We start from the raw sequence: 21,536 nt of genomic DNA, 5'->3' as shown, positions 1-21,536 counted from the left end.
AAATCTTTATTAAAATTCATATTATTGACACAAATAAATAACAGTATATTATAACGTATTTTTCTCTAAAATCATTATTTGGTATTTTCTTTAGCTTTTGAGTATTTTTAAGCCAACTATCGTTTAATATTTTTAGCGATAGTTGAGAATAACTAACTATCAGCATATGGTAACGCTGACTGCTATTAAGCAAAGAAAGAGCAGAAAAACATTTGGAAAATTAGTCTGATTAATAGAAAGCGCGGTGAAAATAGTAATCCGTTATTTGCAGAGCGGTGCGTGAGTTTCTGATAAGCATAAAAGGCAAGTTACTGCAATAATACTTGGAAGTATCGCAGATCTTTGCTTGTTTTTGTAGGCGTGCAGAGAATTTGTGGATACATAGTGAACAGTGATAAGAAGAGAAAGAGACTGTAGAGCATATAAAACGTGGGAATCTGATTCCAAGCTTATGTGTTTTTCAGATTATCGCAAATATAAACTGGAATAATGAGTGCGTCGAGTGAAGGCGGCACGGGTGGAGTTCCAGGGGGCGGAAGTACAGCTACAGCGCCATCAGGTAAGTTCGCCGATATCCAAGTGGAATATTTATATTTATATACGTATAATATACGTGCAAGCCCCATGTGTCCGTGTATGCGTCTGTATACATAATATTTGTGCACCTCTCTCTTTTGCTCTCCCATACGCGCACTGTTTGTTTTCTATTCCTCTTTGCGCCTTACTTTCGCTTTGCTGCTCTCTTCTCTTCGTACTACTCTGTGTGTATGTGTTTGTTTTGTTGTTACTGTGCATTCGTGGCAGGGTTGCCAACATTTCTAGAAAGTTATTGTTCTCCTCGTCTAAAAAAAAGATTTAATCGTTGGGCTTTGAATATAAATATAAAGAAACAAAAAATTCTTTGCTTATTTAAAATAATTAAATTAGTCAAAAGTAGATGTAAGCCTATACATTTTTATCAAAATACCTACAATTATTTATTTTTCTGAGAAGCTTAAATTTGTTAATTGTCCAATTGCAAAGAAAAGGTTTGACAATAAAAAAAGAAATATGTACCATTAAAAAAAATTATATTTTAAGACCGAATTTAAATTAAATTAAGATTTAAACTTGCAGAGTTTTAAACTAGGTCATTAAAATAAAAACTAAACCATTAAAAACAAATTTATTTTTAAGTTTAAGTCCCAACGATTAAAACAATGTCGATTGTTTCACCTGTCCGTCCATTCTTTGTGTTTCGTGTGGAACTTTTAACCGAAATCTCACAGAAGAACACACACTGCCACTCCTACCCGCACAGCCCCCCTGAAAACCATTAAGATACGTCCCCAACAACTGCATCCCCATGCACTGCCATCGTTGTCATTGCTGCCATCTTTATATCCATCATCATCATCATTATTGGCAGCCACTGGATCATTATCCGCATCTGCATCCGCATCCGCATCCCTGGTATCGCACTCACATCCGCCCCTGCAGCTGCGCGGCGTCATAAACAAGTACTCATTGCCATCCCATTTGCCATCCTCTGCAGCGCACTCGTCGGTGGCCGCCAAGATTACACACGTGAAATCCGACGGCAGCGGTGGGATATCCATATCGGGCACCCCGATCCTCAGCGGCGGCACCTTCAAAGTGGCAGCAGCCAATCCCGTGCAGCAAACTTCTCTGGGCACACCAATTGCTCTGAATGCAGGACAAGCCACTACGGCGGCTTCCATACGAGCCATTGGCGCAGGTGGCCAGTCCACACAAGTCCGGGTGGTGATGCCCATGATCAAGCAGCTGGAGAATGTAACGGCCACGGGCAGGACACAGATTACGGCCATACCAGCTGCTCCGGCAAGGAGTGGGGCGAATGCATCGATCACCGTGACCAGGCCCGTAACCCAGGCCACCTATCTGCCGCGAGCCAGTGTGACGGCCACCCAGATGGGAGGCGTTGGTGTGGGAGTTGGCCAGCGGCTCGTAACGCCCCTGAGAGCTACATCCTCGGCCACCGTGACGCCCGCGGCACCGACAGTTCTCAGCTCAACCGGAGGATTTGTTCGCGGAGCGACTGCCTCGGTGAGCAGAGGTGGAGTGGCACTTTCCGCCCAACCACCATCGGCGGTGATCTCGTCCAGCAATAGTGCTGCTTGGATGCAAAGTTCCACGGGACAGGTCCAACTGATCCGTGCTATTCCTCAGCCACGCCAGAGGATTATAACGACATCTGCGGGCATTTCCAATGCCAGTGTGGTGACCACTACTCCAGTGCAGGCGCCAACAGGTAAGTTATTATATGGATTATACTCTGTAGCAACACTCTAATCGTGATCCTTTACAGCACTATCCGTTACAGCAGGCCAGCCACTGACGCCACAACAAGCCGGGGGTCCTGGCGGAGGTCCTCAGGCTTATGTGGCCACTGTATTGCCTCAAAGGCAGCACCAGGCTACATTAGTTTACTCCTCAAATGTGTCTACGCCCAACGTGAGTCAGAATCCTGGGCAGCAATTTAATCCTCGCTTTGCTGTGGCCACGCCCACGGGTGGAGTGACGACCACGACACCCGGAGGAACTACAGTGACACCACGACAAGTGCGTCCCATTCCGTTGGGAAAGAGTTTTCCAGGCACAAAGCTGAACACCACGAGCATAAGCATTAGGGCTCCAAGCATCCCGCAGCTGGGTACCAGCGTAACGGCTTCGCCAACACCCGTGAGTGTTTCCGGTGGAGCAACAGTGGCGCCCGGGCGGGGTCCCGGCGCAGGAGGAACTGCTCTGACGGCCACCAATATGCCCACCACGCGGATCATCCAACTGCAGCAGCCAGCGACGGGAACCACTCAGCAGATCATCGGATCCGCTGCACGTCTGGCCGGGAATGTAATGCTGCAACCCTTCTTGATGAGCACCACTGCGGCGGCTAAGATGGGTAAGTTACGTTCCCAGTGTAATGATTGTGAAAGCTATTGAGCAGGTGTACCTGAAAAGTTATAAAGGGACAAACAAACATTATAAATAGTAACAAAAATAAGAGAGTTACATTCACCTTTCTGTAAAGGTGGTCAAAGTTGTTCAAAGAGTTGTTGCATTTCGTAAAAGAGCCAATGGTCTTACCATAGTAAACAAAGTGAATTTGCAAAATAAAATTAGTGTGTTTAAATTATGTTCAGTCGGTTTCTAATCATCGACTTCTTAATTTAATTAATTAAAAACAAACAACTAGGAATGAGAACTGTGTTGAAAATAGTTTTCCAACACTATTCATAATCGATAAAAAATTTGAAGTAATCAATTTAATTAATTAAAAACTAGGAAGCGGTGAACTAAATATCATTTCAACACTGGAATCAAAATTACATTTCTTGGATAGAAGTGCATTACATTGAAAGTCATTTGCTCTTATCAATTGCGGACAATATCTTCGTTCATACTTGAATTCTACAAGCGACTGTGCGGATTTCGTTGTTCGAAAGCAGGAAAAGTTAATCAAAGGACCGAAAACCTGAAAAAAGGAAGATAGTCAACCAGTCAAGGATCGGCGATGGACAACTCATTTTCCAGCCTTTTTTCAAACGGGGCTGATAGGGACTACAAAACAATGACAGAGCAAGTTGGCAAAAATCGGCAAATAAGCCGCAAAAGTGTCGCGTTTCTCAGCCACCGCACATCTTCTGGATCACAGACCCAGGTGGCCAATAGCCTGCTGGTCCTCGAGCGGCAGCAGTTGGAGCGAGAGCGATACATTGACCTCATCCGCAATCAGTGCTACACAAGCCCCGTGGTTAAGACAAATCCAGTTTTGCAGCAAGGGAAGACTCCTCAAATATTTTCCAGCACCAATTTATCGTCCATCGATGATTCCATGGACCTCAAATCTACTGAGAATCTGACTCTTGCGAATGTTAATCCCGTCACGCCTTCTGAATCATCTGCCCAAGTGGAGGTCATGATTCAGGCCATTCATCAACACGTCATCTTCATCCGCAAACTAACCAGCAACAACCTCGTAGTCAAACCTAATCAATCTGCGCAGACCCCCAAGGGCGGTCAGAATAACGGCGAGGTAAAGCAGCAAGTGAATACCTCACCGGTCCACAAAATGGCCCTGCAACGTCGACGGTTTACCAGCAGCATGTTCTTGAAGGATGACTACGTCGAAAACTTCAGGCAGCGGTCAGCGCAAAAGGACGTAGATTCCAAAAAACTTCGGGAACGAGCAATTCAGAAGGCTGAAAAGGTTAAAAAGAGACGTCTTGTCTTCGAACGCGGTTTGTACGAGAAATTCTGCATTGACCAAGATATCCCCAAGCCTACTACTACCTATACTGCGAATAACACGGTTGAAAAGGAAGAAAACGGGCTTATTCCGATGACCAATGAGGACTTTAAGTATTTGACTAATTTAGCTGAGGGTGATCCCCAGCAGGTGCTTGTGAACAAGTTCAACATTAACATCACTCGCAGCGAAATCCAAATCCTAGTTAATGGCAGGTGGCTCAACGATGTGGTAATTAATTTTTACATGAACCTATTGACCGAGCGCTCGGAGAAGTCGCGTCTCTTCTTGCCCAGTGTGTATGCCATGAACACCTTTTTTGTGCCACGCCTGCTGCAGAGTGGTCATGCGGGCGTAAAGCGGTGGACACGGAAGGTAGATATTTTTAGCAAGGACATCATCCCGGTGCCTGTGCATTACAACAACGTTCATTGGGGCATGGCCATCATCCATATGCGTAACAAAACTATTCTGTACTACGATTCGTTGGGTAAAGGCAACCAAAAAGTGCTGGACGCACTGGAGGAGTACCTGTGGAATGAGTCGCTGGATAAGCGCAACCAATCTTTTGACACCCGCGACTTTCGAATTAGTAATGTGAAAGGTTTGCCGCGTCAGGGGAACAACAGTGACTGCGGCGTTTTCAGCTGCATGTTCGCTGAGTACCTCACGCGGTATGCTCCACTCACCTTCACACAGGATAACGTAGACTACTTTCGAAAAAAGATGGCCCTGGAGATTGTCGACGGCAAGCTGTGGTTGTAGGCGCTTTATTGAAATTAGAAGAGAATGCCACTAGAAGATTAGGACATCATTAACGCAGATACTATATTTTAGATAAAGCGCTACCAAGTTACCATGTTTTAATGGTTCTTTAATTAAAAAAAAAAAAACAATTTGGATTGTTGTGCTTTCCTTGGGGTTTCGAAAAGTTTTGGAGCTTGGTCACTTAAATACTAATATTTTATTTCCTTTTTACATTCTGCAGGCATTCGACCACCTGTTACCATGACCGCCAAAGTCCAACCATCGTTGACCATTACCCAACTAAATCCCATTGGAAAGTTGTCGACCGCGGGAGGAACCGGAGCGCCCACAATGACGCCGCAGGGCGTGGCCAGCATTCAGGCGGTACCAGTGCCGAATGTTTCGGCCAGTGTGGTCAATCCCAGTTCTGTTGCAGGGGCCACTTCGGCAGCTGGAGGAGCGACTGTCCTGCCCTTAACTGTCAGCGGAAGAGGAGGAGCGGTGGGTCCAGGTGGTAACATCCTCACGGGCACTCTGACGCCCATCAAGAATGCTCACGGCATAACTCTGGGAAAGATGATGATGACACCGGCCACGTCTGCGCCTGGAGGAGATGCATCCGGCACTAGCGGAGCAACCGTGACGGGCTTCCAACGCGCATGGAATCCGGTGGTGGCTTCACAGAGCCAATTGATGAAGGTATGTATGTTTTCACTACGACCTGCTTTATAATTCGCTTAGCTTTCTTGTTTAAAAATTTTAAAATTATAACTTCAGCTTTTTTAATAAAATTTGGTTTATGGTGTTATGCAATAATTTTATAATTTATGCAACATAAAGTTAAATCTAAAGTTTTCAGGACACTATGAAATTGGTGTTCCTATCTTTAACAATAAATAATAAATTATTTTTTTAAGTAAAACTGATCTAAAGGAAAATTAGCGAATAATTTTTTTGTTTTTTAATTAATGTGGTTCTATCCTTACAGATTGATGAGAAGGGAAGTGCTGCTACGATTTATTACGAATCCATGCCGGCGTCCGCCTCCACGGGCGTTCTATCATTGACGACGACAACGGTGACGCAGAGCACCCAGGCCCAGGCACAATTGGTAAGCAGCACCGGCGGTAGCAGTTTGTCGGTTTCTTCGCTGCCCTTCGCCAGTCATGCATCAACTGGAGCGGGATCAGCCGGAACCGGATCGCAGGCCACTTTTACTGTATTGCCATCAGGTGCCGGAGGAGCTGCTACCCGAACAATTGGCCACCAACAACTGATTATACCAGCAGGACCAAACAGTGCGCCGCCGCAGCACATGGTTATTCCGCTGCATACATCCGTGAAGGTGACAACGGGAGCGGGCAATCCGCAACAGGCAGCAGGAAGTGGAGCACTAGTTTCTAGCTTCATGCGCAAGCGGGATGCAGAAGGTTCGCCCATCCGGGCGGCCAAGAATCTGGGACCCACCTTACTCTCAATGGCTAGCAATACCAGTGGTCCAAATATGACCCCGAATCCGGGCACAACTTTCAATATCCAGCCAGTATCGGTGGCGGTGCCTCCATCAGTTAGCTCCGGACTCACTGTAGAAGCGCTGGCCAAGAAAGAGCGGGAGCGTGTGGCCCATGGAGTGGCAAGCAATGCGCCCAGTGTGGCTGCCACAATTGGCACTGTCTCCTCAACGAGAACAGCCCGGGCAGACTCGCCAGATTCGTCGGATGGCTCAACAACAGTGTCGGCAAATTCCTCGCCTGGTGTGGATCAGCAATTACAGGATAGGATTGGGGATCCGCCAGCAACTGGAGGAGCCAGTGGGCGCGATAATTCCACACATTTTAATCCTATTACTGAGGTGGGTACCAAAATAGGCACCGTGAAATATAGCTAACCAAATTTTCGTTAATTTAAAGTTGTACTCTTCGCATCAGTCGATGCAGCAGAGCATTGGCCATTCCTCACTTGGAGCCCGCAGTGGGAGCAGTGCCTTCGTGGACGTGCAAGCGCCGACGCCCCAGCAACAGCAGCCTCAGCAGCAGCCACCTCATCTGATGGGATCCGCGCAATTGATACAGCAGGCGGGAACGCGTGTGAATGGAACTGGCAATAGCTCCAGCTCTAGCTACGACTGTTCCTCCAGGAAGAAGCCACGTCGATCAACGTGAGTTGAACGGATTTGAAATAGTCTATGGCAATTGAATAATCTATAATTGTATCCCCCAGTAATGACAGTCAGCACTCCACGCAGAGTCAAGCTTCCTTGTCGCTACCTCCACCCAGTGCAGAACCTACGCCGCCGGCTGGCGCATCCTACATGCAAAAACACAACAATGGAGGTCTGCTGGTAACAGCGGCGACACCGGGAGTAGCTCCAAATAGTGCGCCGGCCGATGCCAACCATCGGAACAGTGCACCCGCTGTGACGGGCAACAAGGAGAACGCCAATCCGGTTGACTTTGTGATACGTCGTCCGCGCAATTGTGCCTTGCTTAATGTGAGTTAAATAGGAAGTCCATTTTGGTTTTATTCTCTTACTCCCATTGACTTACAGACATATAAACCCACCCACAAGTTGGCCAACAATCATTTCCATCGGTATACGGATGTGAAGCCAAGGGAGGAGCGACGGGCCACAGTTATTGATCTAGCCAATCAACCAAATGTCCAGGGCAAGATTAATGGATGGAAAATATATCATTTGCGCTCCCAAATGGAAGACTTGGTAAGAAATATGAATGCAAATTTAAAAACAACAATCAATCAACAATCTGTTCTTTCGCAGAATGAATCAGAGGTTATCAGTCTGGGGAAACTGGAGACAATGCTGCAAGATTTGGAAAAGGACAAGGAAAAGCACAGCGAAATGGAGCGTGTCACTGAACTGCTAAAGGTAAGTTACATAAAGTTAACTTATCTTAATTCCAAACTAACAACCAAATGATTTTACAGGGCAACATTCAGCGCAGCAAGATTATTACCGATGGCATCAACGAGGCGCAGAATCAGTTAATGAAGATCTTCGAGCACAAGCCACATGTCTCGGACATTATCAACCGATGTGCTTCAAAGAGGAATTTTAAGAAGCGCGAAAAGATCTAAAATCATTTGACAGAAGAAAACCCAGCCAAGTGTATTGTACATTGCCTAGTTTAAGCAAACAGATATAATTTAAAATAATTACCTTAAACGCGATCGATTTGTAAGACGTACAGTTACAAAGAAACCAGCAATATTTTTTCAATTTCTTAAGTCGGTAAAAAATACAAAGCACTCGAGTTGTATTAAGTAGAAAAGTGTCAAGTGTTTTATTTGAAGGGATTCCGGAGTCTTCCGTTAATCTAGATAAGCTAGTTAATAGCCTTAAATCAAATATACAAAACACTCGAGTTCTATTAAGTTAAAAATATATTCCTTTAAAGGGATACCGAGCTGTTGCTGTAGTTCCTCCGTTTTTGGTGGACCAACCAAAACAATGTAAGATCTCCATAGATTTCAGCGGACGCCCTGGTTAGATAGGATGCTCTTTTACATTGGAGGCGGTGGAGGGACGCCATTGAACATGGGATGCATGGCTGGACGTGGCGGACCCGGCATGGGGAATCCACCGGGAGGTCCCATCGAACGATGAAGATTCGGCGGCGGTGGCGGCAGGATCTTGGGTTCGAACTTGAAGGCGAATTGCAGGAAGAACTGCTTTGTGTCACGGTTCCAGTGCGTCCAGAATTTGCCCTCGCTCTTCTCCACTTCTCGCGAGGGAACCTTAAATCCAATGGTCTCATATGGCTCGGAGGCGAATAGAAGATACTGCCACTTGCGGTCTGGCGGCTCGATCTTCTGCTCGTAGGCGGACATGAAGCGATGGCGCGGTACAATGGCTTCCGTGATTTCCGGATAGTCAATCTGGAACAGCAGCGACTGTTGGCCGTTGGTGGGATCCCGTTGCTTTGTCACCCGGTAGCCGGGTCGTCCGATCTTCACAAACTTCTTCGGTTCCACGCGGGGCTTCTCTGGCGCCAGCAACGATGATGGTGCCTCCTTGGCCTCCTTGGCGGCTCTCCTGGCCAGATTTTCCTGGTGCTTCTTGCCCTGCGTGTGGGCCAAGTAGCTGCCCTCGTTGTTGTGGAGTGTTAGGCATAATTTACACTCGTAGGACCCCAAATGGTTTTTCATAAAGTACGGATCCTTGTTTAGATCGATAGTCTCCAGGGCCAGTTGCCGTAGACGCTCTTTGCGGTCGCGGTTCGTCTCCGACCAGGAGGCCACGCCTCCGCTGCCGGTCTTGCCGCCGGCGCGGTTCTGGAAGTCCATAGCTTGTACTTTAATTGATTTTCAATTCGTTTGGAAAAAAAAACGTTTTCGCGTTGGTAAAAAATTTCCGAAAATTGTTGTTGGAGGTGTACCATACAGGGTTGTCAACGGCTGCGCAGTTAGTGGTGGTCGTTTTTTAGAGCTATACGATAGTTAATGGGCATGGTACAATAAAAATACAAAATCATTAATGTCGAAAATTGCAAAGGCAAAAATAAGGCAACAGCGAGGAAATGCCACAACAGCCAATTTTTCTTCCATAAGAAGTACATGTGCTGCGAGAAACAGTCGCTACAACCACTAACCATACAACATATATGGTTAGTGCTACAACTCACAATTAAGATTAGTGAAGCCTTGAAATTCGGTTGGATTCAGTATTTTTAAATATTTAAAGATTTATTACAGAAGGAACTTTGGGCCAGGACAGCTATTTTAACCGTCAGTTGTTAAATGTTATTAAAAACTCAAATGCCCATTCATTTTTAAAAAATTATAAATAAATATCGGACAACTATAAAAATAGTTTTTCTAGTCGGACAAAGAGCTGGACGACGAGGAAATCTCTCAAATGGATTATATTGCATTTGCAACAAACTTTGTATTTAATTTTGCGTTATTATCCATTTTATGGGTGGAAAAACAACATCAGGTTTCTATGTTTTTGGATCGCAACAACTCATTTAGGCGACTGTTCGAAAACCGAATTAATCAGCCAAACAGAACTATTGTGAAATTTTCGGCACCGTATAACCTTTTGTACCAATTTGTAGAATTTGTATAAGTTTATTTTGAATATTGCTTGTATGATATATTTAAAAAATACAAATCTGTTTTAGTAAATTTTTTAATATGGTATTTTTCAATTAAGATACGCGGTCACACTAGAGATTTGAGTTGCACATGCTTGGTCTTCTTTTATATTTTAAAAGTGAAAAAAGTTCAGACAAGGGTCTAAAATAAGGTATAAATAGTGTTTGTGAAGCATATAAAGCCAGGAAGACCGCAATATATTCAATAATCAAGACTTGGCTATGACCGGATGAAAAAAACCAAACCAACGACAGGCGTTCAACCAATACGAGTGTGTAAAAGAATAGTGATTTCTGTCGTCATTTTCATGGAAAAGCTGTTGCGATCTTGAGAGAATATTCTTTAAACAGCAGAAATGGACGGTACCGGGAGGCAGGTCATCATGGGTCCACCGGCGCCAGTGGCCAGCACCTCTAATGAACCCAGTCCCGGTAATCCAAGTAATGCCCCTCCTTCCGAAGCCACCAAAAGCGCACCTCCGCCCAAGCGGATAATTAAGAAGATTCAGCTGGACTTCAACAAGCTAAAGCAAGCGGGACTGGACAGGCAACTAGCCGAGGTCCTGAGAAATCAAAAATTGGGAGCCCAGAAGGTAGAAACCCCATCATCCAGTATTCCTTCGCCCTCTGCCACTGCGCAGTCGACGTCGAACACAGCAGAGTGCACATTGCAGCAGCCACAACAACAATTTCGTCAGCCTGGTAATTAATCTTTATTTTTGAATTTCTGTGCTTTTCTCAAAAGCCATTAGCCGGGTGTTTTGCCAGGTATTCATAATTTCATCTAAATGGGTGTACGAGTTTGGGACTAAGTGTTGAAAACCGATGCGGTGGCGCAGCTGCTTGAGGCGACGGCGGATTGTTTAGAAAAGAGTTCTTTCGGGTCGATTATTCACGAGTTCGTTCCATGGCGAAATGCTTCTTCACTTTTACTTTTATTACCGCCTACAAATATTTTATTTTCATATATAGTACAACATTTTTACATAAACGACACCAAAGGGACTGGAAAAAATTGGGTTTCATTAGTTTTAAATTGGGATTTATGCACAATTTTAAACATCTGGCTAATTAATGTTATCTCATATTTCGCTTGTTAAATTTAAACCTAAATTGCTTACATATAACTGTTTTTTAACGGTTATGTCAATTATAAATATTTTTTTTTAATTTAAAATTGTTATTAAAAGCCATAATTTAAGACCTAAATTAAACATCAAAAATAACGTAAACAAATTTGCGGAATACCGTTTTTGTCTACTGGTTTTCAGGGTGAGATTAAAAATAACAAGCGTACAAGAATTAACTTTAAAAAATCAAACTTGAATCGTTTTTTATTTTTATAGGTACAAATAAGCTTGACTTTTGCCTACTTTTTGAATTCATTTTATGAAATTATGTATTTTAACGTTTTAAATTTTAAGCATTTTAATATTTAATAAAAGTTTTTGAAGGCTTAAAGTTTGTTGTAAAAGGTAGGGTATAACTTATTACCTAACACTTAACAAAATCCTCTGAGTTAATAAACTATAATGTCCATTTATGTGTGGACTATTTTTTTTTTGAATTTCCACTCTATGAAGTAGCTTCAAGTGTCACTTTCGCCACTATCATTTATATTCTTTCGATGGTCCAACCTGTAAATGCGGGCTGCAAATGAGGTTAGGGACGAAATGTCGATGCGAGGCAGTGGAGTTCGCTTTTTGGCCCGGGTTCAAATCCCAGCATGGTCCAACTGCTGTGTTTGTGTGTATGTGTTTGTTTTTGTTATTATATGCTCCATCTGGCTTAATTTACTGTTGCTTTAACTATGATTTCCATTTTTGACAGGAAACGTTTTATCTTTTCTTTTAAGAAATAATATTACTTTTCATAAGTAAAATTGGGATTTAACTTTCATAGTCAGAAAATTTTCATCTATTTAGCAAATTGTTATTATTAAAATTATAAATTAAATTATTTTATTAAACTAATTTTTATATTAAAATTTATCAAAATTTGTAACTTATGCTATATGGTCTTAGGCAATATTTAGCAAAATGAAATCCATGTAAAAATTCTTATATACATATGTATGAGCATAAAGCTTGTTTTAGGGGTAAAAAATATTATTTTTAAAATGCCTTTACATTTTAATTGTTGTAATTGTAATATTGTCCATCCTTTTCCTTCGCAGCACCGCAGCCCATGGTAAAGCGTTTTATGATCTCGGAATTTATAGAAAAGTCGGTGCCTATACAGACGACACCTATCCCGACAGTGTACAATACGACGAATGCCAATCGTTCCAAGCACGTCAAGACATTGTTAAAAAACAGGATACTAAACAAAAACATTAACATCAATTCCCAGCCTCAGCAGATGCCAACAACATCCAAGGCGACGTCGCCATCCTCTGCCCAGGGATCAGCTCCTCGGAGTGCAGCTCCGCCTGCAGCCTTCTCCCTGCCCATTGCCAAGGCGGACTTGACTATTCGCCAAAAGCAGCCACCACTGCTGCTCAATCTTGTGAACCAACTGCCCAAACACCGAGACTTGTGCGGATCGAGTAACAAGACGTTAATGAAGCAGCCGGAGATACCTGAACAGAATCATCCAAAGTCATCATCTGTACAGCAAATGGCATACAGTCCACAAAGGATTGCTGTGCAGCAACCACCGCAGACGTCCACCCAGCTGCTGCCACATCATCCGTTTCAGCCATCTCCACAAGTTCCTGTACCTCAATCAGTTTCGGCTGTCCCCATTACACTCCACAAGAGCCCTTCTCCGCCACTGATTGTGCTGGAGAACAAGGTGTTGGCACCCAACGAAAAGATTGATTTGAGTGGGCTGCGACTGCCAAATGCTCCGGTGTCCACGACATTGTCACAGGTTAAACCTTCAGAAAGCCCCGTTCAAACCAGTATCCAATCCAAGATTATTAAAGGCAAGATAATTATGAATGCCAATAAGTTCAAAGTGTCGCGGGAAAAGCTGGCCGAGATGGCCAAAGAGATTCGCCATCAGGTGAAGCAGGTTAAACTCCCGCAAACACCGGAACCAGTTTCCTCAAAGGACTTTACTTCAACCACTGAAAGGCCATTCACTATTACCACGATACTTCAACAAAATAAGCCGCCTCTTTTTACTCCTGCAACTCTCGAGGGAAATAACGTGTATAATCCGATGCAACAGGACAACGAATTGCCAGCTTGTTCTGGTTCAAGTATAATTTCAAATCCCTTACCTGTAGATAATTCCTCGACTCTGGAACCGAAACAGATGTTTGTGGCTGAATCGAAGGAGCCGAAAGAGTATCCTAAAGAGAAGGCAGCAGAAGCAAGCCCTCTTGAATTTCCGGTTTATATTCCATCAACTCTTGATGTAAAACTGTTGCCTCAACTAGATCCCAATTCCACAAATACTCTTCAGTTGTCTGAACATAACCCTGTTACTCCGGAATCTGCTCCTGAGCCAAAGGAATATTGCAAAGTTGTTGCTACAAAATCAAGTCCTCCCAAACACTCAGAATATATTTCGACAACTTCAAATATAGAAGAAGTAAACACAGAACAAAACCCACTGGATTTCCCTGTATATATTCCCTCGACACAGTTACCTAGTGCCGTGGCTACAGAATCAAATTCTCTTCTGCCAGTGCACACTGCAGAAGCAATGGGATTTACTGAAGAAAAGGATGCAGAAAACAGCAGACCTGCATATATTCCTTTGACTCCAGAGAAAATAAGTTTGCCTGAAAAGGTAACAACAGCATCCAATGCTGCTGACTTGTCTAAGCCGGAAGAGTTCCATGAGGAAGTACCAACAGAAACAAGCTTTCTTGACTTGCCAGTCTGTATTCCTTCAACTTGCGAAACCAAGGAGTTTGCTAAAAAAGAATCTGCAGAGCCAATACAACCTGTCTTGACCCATGGTGCTCCGACAACTTCAAAATTGAATGCATTTTCTGTAAAGCCTAACACGGAATCAAGTTATTTGGCATCTCCAGCAGTACAAAAAGTTGAAACTGCGGTTGATTTCATAGCCCAACTAGCGGCTGAAAATCCCCTAGATGAAAGTGCCTTCTTGGATCTCTCGCCGGAAGAGCAAAGATTAAACGCTCTTTTCGGAGGCGGCGAATGTTGTTATATGGGTGTGTCGCCAGTCGATGAGCCTCAACAACCCCAAGAGGATTTGTCCATTGGGAAGATTGTTCAAATGGACAATATGAATATACTGCACGCCACTTTGGATGTACACAGCGATAGTACAAATGTACTTCGCATTAGTCCAAGTGCGGTGAGACTGCAAAGCAGCGTGGCTAAATTGGATATGTCATTGGCTGATATTGATGAGGTGGCTGATTCGGTTCTGGAGGAGAATAAAGTACAGGTTAACTTACCGGAGCAACCTGCTCAGGCTGCAACCAAACCAAGTGTAGTGAAATCTTTGGCATTTGAAAGTACAAGCGAAGAACCCAAAGGGGATGCTCGAAGTCCAGAGGTAACCACAACAATTTTGGCTGAAAATCCTAGTACGCAAAAAGAATTTGAAGTGCCTTTGGAAGAAATTAAGCCAGTGTCAGATACAGAGCCTGTACACGAGGTTAATCCCCCCGCAAAAAGAACAACTACCAGATCTAAGAGGGCAAAAATCAACTTAGTGCAACGCTCTAAAAGGCCGAGTATCCCAAAGACTTTTGAGGCAAAGAAAACTAGGCTAGAATTTGAGGAAGGCGATGATGAGGCGATGGCTATCGATCACAGCTTGCTGGAGGACCGATACGGAGTCACAGGAATAGAGGTAATACACAATTCTGATAGCCTAACCTCAGACAAAGTAAATCTTAATTTATCTAGTGTTAAAAACAATCCAAAGGTGCCAACAGATGAGAAGCAATGCGAAGAAGTCAGTAAGTCCAGTAAAGAAGTTCGAGTCGAGGAAACTTGCATAAATCCCCAGGAAGTACTTCAGATTTCAACGAAATCAACCACAGAACGTGATTTAACCCAGCTATATCATCCACCAAAAATGCCCAAAAATAAACCCAGTAAGAAGAACAGTGCGCAGGAGACCTTGGAGGATTCACAACCCACACCTTCATGTAGTAATGTCTCCCTCATAGATATCCTTTCTCAGGATGTACCACCGGCTCAGGGAGAAGCCCAGATACCATTTCGCAAGGAGTCTATAGAATTAAATTCCAATGTTAATAGGACGTCCGATATCACAGGAGTACAGAATTTGATTGGGCACTTGACTGCCGAAAATGTGACCCCACAATTCAAAAAGTTATCGCCAACGCCAAAATCAGAGGAAACATCGAAACCGATGACCCGCAAGAAACTTGTAAAAACAAGACCGATCCTCAGCAAGAGATCCTCAAAAGTTAGTCAGAAAGTTCAGAAAGAAAAGTCTAACCATTTTGAATTTCTCCATCCAGTTAGTGCAAATGTGGGAGGTCGCATTCCCACATCCAGCACTAGTGATGATGATGGTTCCATATTTCTGGGCTTCGATAACAAAGAGGAGAAGAGTTCTAAAACTCCAGTGAGAAGCAAGCGAGTCAGACAAATGAAGCTCAACGAAACGGACATAAGTGATGACGCAACTCCCGATTATGATGAGACAGAGGAAGAGCAGCAAAGTACAGAAAGACAGCCACAAGAGAAGAATTGTGAGATTGATACCCAGTTTACTACCAACAAACCTAAGGTTGTGGGAGCTTTTTCGGACGATTCAGATAGCAGCAGTCGTGGCCCTACCAGTCCAATGGATTTTGGGGATAACGTATCCATCGATGAAGACAGAGCGTGTGAAGTTTATCCGGTAAGGGAATCAACTAACTGGGAAAAACTTGTAAATGCAAGTGAACAAGTTGAAGATAAAAAGGACATAGGCACAAACGAGAAACAGGATTATCCTACAGAAACAGCAGTTAAATCTAAAGTAGATCGTTTAACAAAAACTGAGGATCCTCCCAAAATCGATGGCGGTATTAGTAACACGCATCTAGTAGAGGCACTTTCGAATGCTTCAGATAAGCATAACGATCAAAAATCTCAGACTTTTATGGAGGAAAATCAGAAAAAATCTGTGATAGGCAAACAGGATTCCACAATTAGTGACAGTAAATTAAGAAAAAGCACAAGAAAGTCAACCAAATCAAATGCCCCCTTTGAAGTGGATACTACAAATGAACCTTCCACAAGTAAAGATTGTTTAACGAATATAAGGACGAAACGGCAGACGAGAGGTCGTTCAATAACGTCAGGATCTTTGGATGATAGAGAACTAAAGGGAGTCCTGGAGGATGGTGATGCGGTCCAGAAACCAAATGTACCTTCAGCGTTAACAGAAAATTTGCATCATCTGGATTGTACAGAAAATTCAGATTTAAAGAAAACTGTGGAAAATGAAAAAGGAAAACCAAAAACAACTCAGCGCAAATCAGTTGAGTCAGAAAATACAGTGTCTAAGAACGTAGAGAATGCGGCTAAAGAAATCCTAGAAGATGTAAAAGATCCTGAGAATAAAAATATTCTATTAACGACAGGAGAAAATACGATTTTAATAGAAGATCAGCAAGGAGATCAAAAAACATCTGCGAAGTCAAAAGGAAAACGAAAATCTCGGAGTTTGGCGCCAATAATTAAAGTCACCCCCGCAACTCAACCGGATGTAGTTGCAAATACCCAACTAAAATCGGAGAGTAAAGTTTCTAAAAATCAGGAGGAAGAAAACTTGGAAAGGGTTAAACCTCCTGAAGAAGAAAATGTAAAACAGGAAGAGTCGAAGTCCGTTGAGGAGCCAGATACATCCTTAAAATCAAAAAGAAATCGTAAGTCGCGATGCACTACACCAAAAATTAAAGTATTACCTGATATTCAACATGAAGTGGGAACAAAACCGGACCAAACTTCTGGCATTGATGGATCCAAGGATGAAGAGGAACCTTTCACAGCTTCAGAGAAACCTTTTGTACATACAGAAAATGAATTATTTAATGTTCCAGGGGAATCCAATGATGATAAAAGTTGTATGAAGCCAAAAGAAAAAAGGCAGTCCCGATACAGTAGTATCAAATCCGTTTCAGCAACTCCCGCGGTTTCTGGCCCTGAAAAAACATCCGATCGTCTCATAACAGCTGTAAATAAAGACTCAACAGAAGATAGAGACACACTTAATGCTTCGGTGGATGCAACTCAAGCGGTCAATCCCAAACGAAAACGAAAATCCCGGAGTACCACACCAATGTTATTGGTTCCACCAGTTGTTAAAGCTCAAGAAATACTTGACTCAAGCAATTCGAACACAGATCTTCAAGAGAAACTGGAAGAGGTTAAAGCATCCGAGGAAGCAAACCTATCAACCACTTCTGTAAAAACTAAGAAAACACGACAATCTAGAAGTAGTACAGCGAAAGTAACAATTTCAGCAGTTACTCAACCCGAACCGGCTCCAAACCCTGAAGAAGATCTTGCGGAAATGAATGAACCAATAATACCTAAAAGGCAAAGAGGAAAACGACAATCTCGAATTTCTGTTAAATCCAATGTAACAGCTCCTTCTTCGACACCATCAGAAGAACCTCAGCCAGTGGAGGAGACTCGGGTCACACGAAAGACTTTTGGTTCAGTCACACCGGACACGCCTATCACTTCAGTTAATACCCCCAAAGATAAAGAAGATTCTGAGTCTGCGCCTACAAAAGGCGGAGGAAGTAATGCTAATAGTGTACCAGCAGATCCAAAATCACGTAAGTTGAGGACCTCAAATTTCAGTGAAATGATTTCACCAAAACATGAAGAGCCTAAAGTGCCTGCGAAAAGGGGAAGAAAGCGAGCTGCTCCTGTTGATACGGAAATTGAGTCGGCGAAAAAACTAAAGACTGATGAGGGTTCGGAGACAGTAAGCATAGTTGAATTCAATCTTCGCCTGCTGCTCATTCGAAAGCGGGAACAGTTGGACTCCGAAGAGGATTTAACAGAGAATGGCAAGGGTGAGGGTCCACTGCAATGTGGCTTGTGTATGAAACGCAGCGATAAGAAAAATTGGCAAACTCATCTGGGAGAGCACTATGGAGTGGGTTGGCCTATTGGAGACACCCCCAAGGTAGGTTTACATATAAATGCAATAAAATAAGTCTCTAATTTGAATCCTATTCACAGAAAATCACGCGTGCCTGGGTGATGACAATGATGAAGAACCATCTCCAAAATAGCAGCGAAAAGCTAATATGTCGCCTCTGTAATCACCAATTGGGAACCCCCTTGGGCATGTTGCTTCACCTGGAGGGTTGTGGCAATAAACAGCGAATTCCTTGTGATTTCTGCAATAAACTATATACTAAACTTTCACTACCGGGACACATACGAACCTGCCCAAAGCGCCACGTATTCCAGAATGAGGATGATCAAGAGCCTGCGGATGGAGATGTTGTTGAGACGGTATACAGCAATGCTGGCCGTGCCAAAAGGAAGTCCACAATCAAGTAAGTTCGTGAGAATTTCACAGGCATACCAAAAGTCATTAATTTTGAATAAGACTTATGTTCAAATTTAAACCAGGAAACTTAATTTCATATTAGAATGTTTCCATATTTAACAAACAACATTTTTTTCCAGGGCTGAAACAAAATTAAAGAAAATAGGACAGGAACTGACTTCACAAAAGACGGGAGAGGAGACTACCGCCAAAAACGACTTCGATGGCGATTCTTCTGACTATGATATGGCAAAAGACAATGAGTCGTCTGAGGAATATAATTCGGAAGGAGTCGATTCCAATGAGGACTCCTTAAGCACCGAAGATGAGGGAAGCCTTGCTGATAATTTGTCCACAACTAAACGAACAAAGACAAACGAACGGGGACATATAAACAGGAAAAGGAAAATAAATCGGCCAGTGAATACGGGAGAGAGTCAACAGAAACCTTGTGAGTAAAACTCTAAATATCAGTTTTATTCAAAACTAATACATTTTTGTATACTATAGTACTTTCACGATATCACCACTTGGAGGCTAGGGCGACCCACAAATGGAACGAATTGTAAGTGAACCAAAGAAACACAAATAATCCAGCAATATTAACATTCAACATTTCTTAAAGCGTGCAAAGCAATTATAAAGCTGATCCTTTGTTCAGTCGACTGTTGCCCAGATATTCGAAGGTTTCCACAGAGGAGTCTAATGGTTTGCTGCCCTCTAAGGAGACGACATCCATGCGCTATGCTTATGGTAATGTAAGCAAAGAAGACGATTGGAAACAGTTGGGACCATTTGAGGGTTTTAGCAAAAAAGGTATGTACAACTGAAAATACTTAAATTCAGATTTAACCAATGGTACTTTCTTTGGCAGGAGAATATGTGAGCTTCCTTGGCAGGCCTATTAAACAACTCGCCTGGGTCCCCCTGCCCCCGAAAATTGCGGATCAATATTTACTATGCTACCTGCGTCCAAAGATGAAAACTTATGCAAGGCATACAAAATTAAAGGATGAAGAAGCCCTTTTATTGTTGCTGAAATGTACGGTGGTATCGGACAAACCTGCTGATAAATCGTGGGGCCTACGCCCTGAGCTTCATTACGGAATTCGTGTACCCAATGGACCAGTTCACAGTTTCTGCTTTTTACCGAGCGGTGGCTACGATAAGTCATCCAATCGTTTGGGCCTTTTGGCTGTGGGAAATTCTTTGAGTGATGTCCACATTTATGCTTTGCCTTTGGAGCTGACGGAGGATAGGACTGCAGACGACAATGTTCTCATTCAATTGCAATCTATGATAACCCTTAGCTTGGATGTTAACAAACCCGTTCAGGATCAGTGCACTAAAATTTGTTGGTCTCAGGTAAGTTTTACATTTAAAATCATAAATAGCATATGCTTGTAGCACTGGGAAACTATAAATAAATAATAATAATAAAAATTAACCTTTTATTTACAGGCTTTGAACCACAATTTCCTAGCGACTGGCTATGCCAGTGGTAACATTGCATTTTGGGACATTGGTGATACGGATAGCATTAATTGTTTTAATCGGAATGATGAAACCTATTTTGCGCCTCTGAATTACTTTTACATAGGCGAGCGAAATGTCCAATGTAAGTTTAACTAATAAGGCTTATCCTAAAAAGCATTTCATATTTATTTGTTTTTTCTTTATAGTTATGGATATACATTATGACAATAACGGACCACGTTGGCTTGCTGTTGGCACTTCCATACGTCAATTTATAGTCTATGATATTGCCAATTGGTCGAAACCCGCTATACTTACACAAGACTCCATCTGCACACTATATATGGCTAATATGACTTGGTCTCCAATTTGTGAAACACTCGTCGTAAGCAGTTCACGTAAGCCTTTCTTTATTATTTGAAGGAATTAAAGTCTAAAAAGATATTATTTTTCAGATTTTACTCGCACAATAGCAGTTAGTCCATCGGGAATACAGTTCGAGCATAGGACCCTTGATGGAACTCTGACGACGACACGAGAAATGCACACGAATTGCCAACAGAATCACATGGTGTTCGTGACGGACAACGGCGATCTGGTTTTCCTGGATGTGCGAGATCTCAACTGTGGGCCCGCTCTGCTGAAATCATTAGTGAACAGAAGGGTCGTATCCACAACTGAGTTGCATCATCTAGGAGCCACTACTCCAAAGACTAAGGATCCAATCAGTGCGGATGAGTTTCTCCGCGACTATGGGGTGCAAATTAATCCCCTGGTCCCGGCGCCTCATAAAAAGAAGTCCTCATACCTGGACGCAAAGCGTCGACCGCAAAATGTACACACTTTGGCGCTGACCAGATTCAATTGCGTTCGTTGCAATTGGAATTCGCCCGCCCACACTTGGGTGGCCATGGGCGCAGAACATGGCCTGCTGCGAATACTTAATTTTGATCGAGATAAATTCTTTTAAAGAATATCTCGGAGACTTCACTCTGGCATCTGAAAGTCTTCTGAACAAGCAACATCTGAGATTATAACTTATTGTTTTACCCATAAGCTGATTAGTTTTAGGACTCGTCATAGGAGAATTATAATTTATATTTAGCTGTTGTAAAAATATATATATTATATATTTTATATGGAGTTATCGTAGTTTATAACGAAAAATACTTGCTTTGCAAATAAAGATTTCAATTTGTAATATTAAAATATATTTTGTTTTATGGGTAGTAGAAGTTAATTGCCAATAAAAGGCATTTAAATTATTCATATAATCATCCTCAAAAAGCCAGCTAAAATCCCAAACAATTAAAAATGCTTTTTTACAACATATTAAATATATTGATATATTTTTTACTTTTATCGGTAATATTATTTTCCGTAAATACTATATGCAAGTTTAACAATGATAGACGGGGTTTTCTTTATAGCTTTCAGCGATTATAAAATATAATTCAAAT

At 42.6% G+C, this 21,536-nt stretch overlaps 4 protein-coding genes across 8 annotated transcripts; 3 read left to right on the top strand and 1 right to left on the bottom strand.

Moving 5' to 3' along the window:
• Nucleotides 1-163: 163 nt before the first annotated feature.
• Nucleotides 164-8,304, top strand: LOC108041003 (mucin-19). Of its 4 annotated transcripts, none has more exons than XM_017118755.1 (11): nt 164-303; nt 465-559; nt 1,535-2,272; nt 2,330-2,920; nt 5,256-5,713; nt 6,003-6,866; nt 6,925-7,172; nt 7,235-7,505; nt 7,563-7,733; nt 7,794-7,901; nt 7,961-8,304. In XM_017118755.1, the coding sequence occupies exons 2-11, from the start codon at nt 490-492 to the stop codon at nt 8,108-8,110; spliced, it is 3,669 nt and encodes a 1,222-aa protein (XP_016974244.1). In that variant the 5' UTR covers nt 164-303; nt 465-489; the 3' UTR covers nt 8,111-8,304. The 4 variants fall into 4 exon arrangements, with proteins under 4 accessions (XP_016974244.1, XP_016974243.1, XP_016974241.1 ...); XM_017118754.1 differs by having other exon boundaries at nt 1,409-2,272; XM_017118752.1 differs by having other exon boundaries at nt 1,301-2,272.
• LOC108041004 (sentrin-specific protease 1) lies at nt 2,946-5,248 on the top strand. The gene has a single exon (XM_017118756.2). The coding sequence runs from the start codon at nt 3,533-3,535 to the stop codon at nt 5,030-5,032; it is 1,500 nt and encodes a 499-aa protein (XP_016974245.1). The 5' UTR covers nt 2,946-3,532; the 3' UTR covers nt 5,033-5,248.
• On the bottom strand, nt 8,288-9,434 carry LOC108041005 (splicing factor 3A subunit 2). Its single transcript, XM_017118757.1, has one exon. The coding sequence runs from the start codon at nt 9,317-9,319 to the stop codon at nt 8,537-8,539; it is 783 nt and encodes a 260-aa protein (XP_016974246.1). The 5' UTR covers nt 9,320-9,434; the 3' UTR covers nt 8,288-8,536.
• Nucleotides 9,435-10,221: 787 nt separating this feature from the next.
• LOC108041006 lies at nt 10,222-21,149 on the top strand. 2 transcript variants are annotated; one of them, XM_017118760.2, is made up of 11 exons: nt 10,222-10,833; nt 12,308-14,916; nt 14,992-18,228; nt 18,285-18,607; nt 18,741-19,051; nt 19,111-19,165; nt 19,226-19,416; nt 19,475-19,965; nt 20,062-20,218; nt 20,283-20,474; nt 20,532-21,149. In XM_017118760.2, the coding sequence occupies exons 1-11, from the start codon at nt 10,488-10,490 to the stop codon at nt 21,044-21,046; spliced, it is 8,427 nt and encodes a 2,808-aa protein (XP_016974249.2). In that variant the 5' UTR covers nt 10,222-10,487; the 3' UTR covers nt 21,047-21,149. The 2 variants fall into 2 exon arrangements, with proteins under 2 accessions (XP_016974249.2, XP_016974247.2); XM_017118758.2 differs by having other exon boundaries at nt 12,308-18,228.
• The last annotated feature ends 387 nt before the right edge of the window (nt 21,150-21,536 follow it).

Source organism: Drosophila rhopaloa, unplaced genomic scaffold (assembly GCF_018152115.1).
Source record: "Drosophila rhopaloa isolate 14029-0021.01 unplaced genomic scaffold, ASM1815211v1 contig_163, whole genome shotgun sequence".
NCBI lineage: Eukaryota > Metazoa > Arthropoda > Insecta > Diptera > Drosophilidae > Drosophila > Drosophila rhopaloa.
Note: the sequence above shows the minus strand (reverse complement) of the source record. Positions and strands in the feature narration are given on the sequence as shown.

What these genes read in the sequence shown, in the direction of transcription:
- LOC108041006 (XM_017118758.2), top strand. Translation starts at nt 10,488, where the DNA reads ATGGACGGTACCGGGAGGCAGGTCATCATGGGTCCACCGGCGCCAGTG. An exon ending in CTATTGGAGACACCCCCAAG is followed by an intron (nt 18,229 to 18,284) that starts GTAGGTTTACAT and finishes TCCTATTCACAG; the next exon opens with AAAATCACGCGTGCCTGGGT. An exon ending in AGGCGAGCGAAATGTCCAAT is followed by an intron (nt 20,219 to 20,282) that starts GTAAGTTTAACT and finishes TTTTCTTTATAG; the next exon opens with TTATGGATATACATTATGAC.
- LOC108041003 (XM_017118752.1), top strand. Translation starts at nt 490, where the DNA reads ATGAGTGCGTCGAGTGAAGGCGGCACGGGTGGAGTTCCAGGGGGCGGA. An exon ending in CACTGCGGCGGCTAAGATGG is followed by an intron (nt 2,921 to 5,255) that starts GTAAGTTACGTT and finishes TACATTCTGCAG; the next exon opens with GCATTCGACCACCTGTTACC. An exon ending in GTGTCACTGAACTGCTAAAG is followed by an intron (nt 7,902 to 7,960) that starts GTAAGTTACATA and finishes ATGATTTTACAG; the next exon opens with GGCAACATTCAGCGCAGCAA.
- LOC108041005 (XM_017118757.1), bottom strand. Translation starts at nt 9,319, where the DNA reads ATGGACTTCCAGAACCGCGCCGGCGGCAAGACCGGCAGCGGAGGCGTG.
- LOC108041004 (XM_017118756.2), top strand. Translation starts at nt 3,533, where the DNA reads ATGGACAACTCATTTTCCAGCCTTTTTTCAAACGGGGCTGATAGGGAC.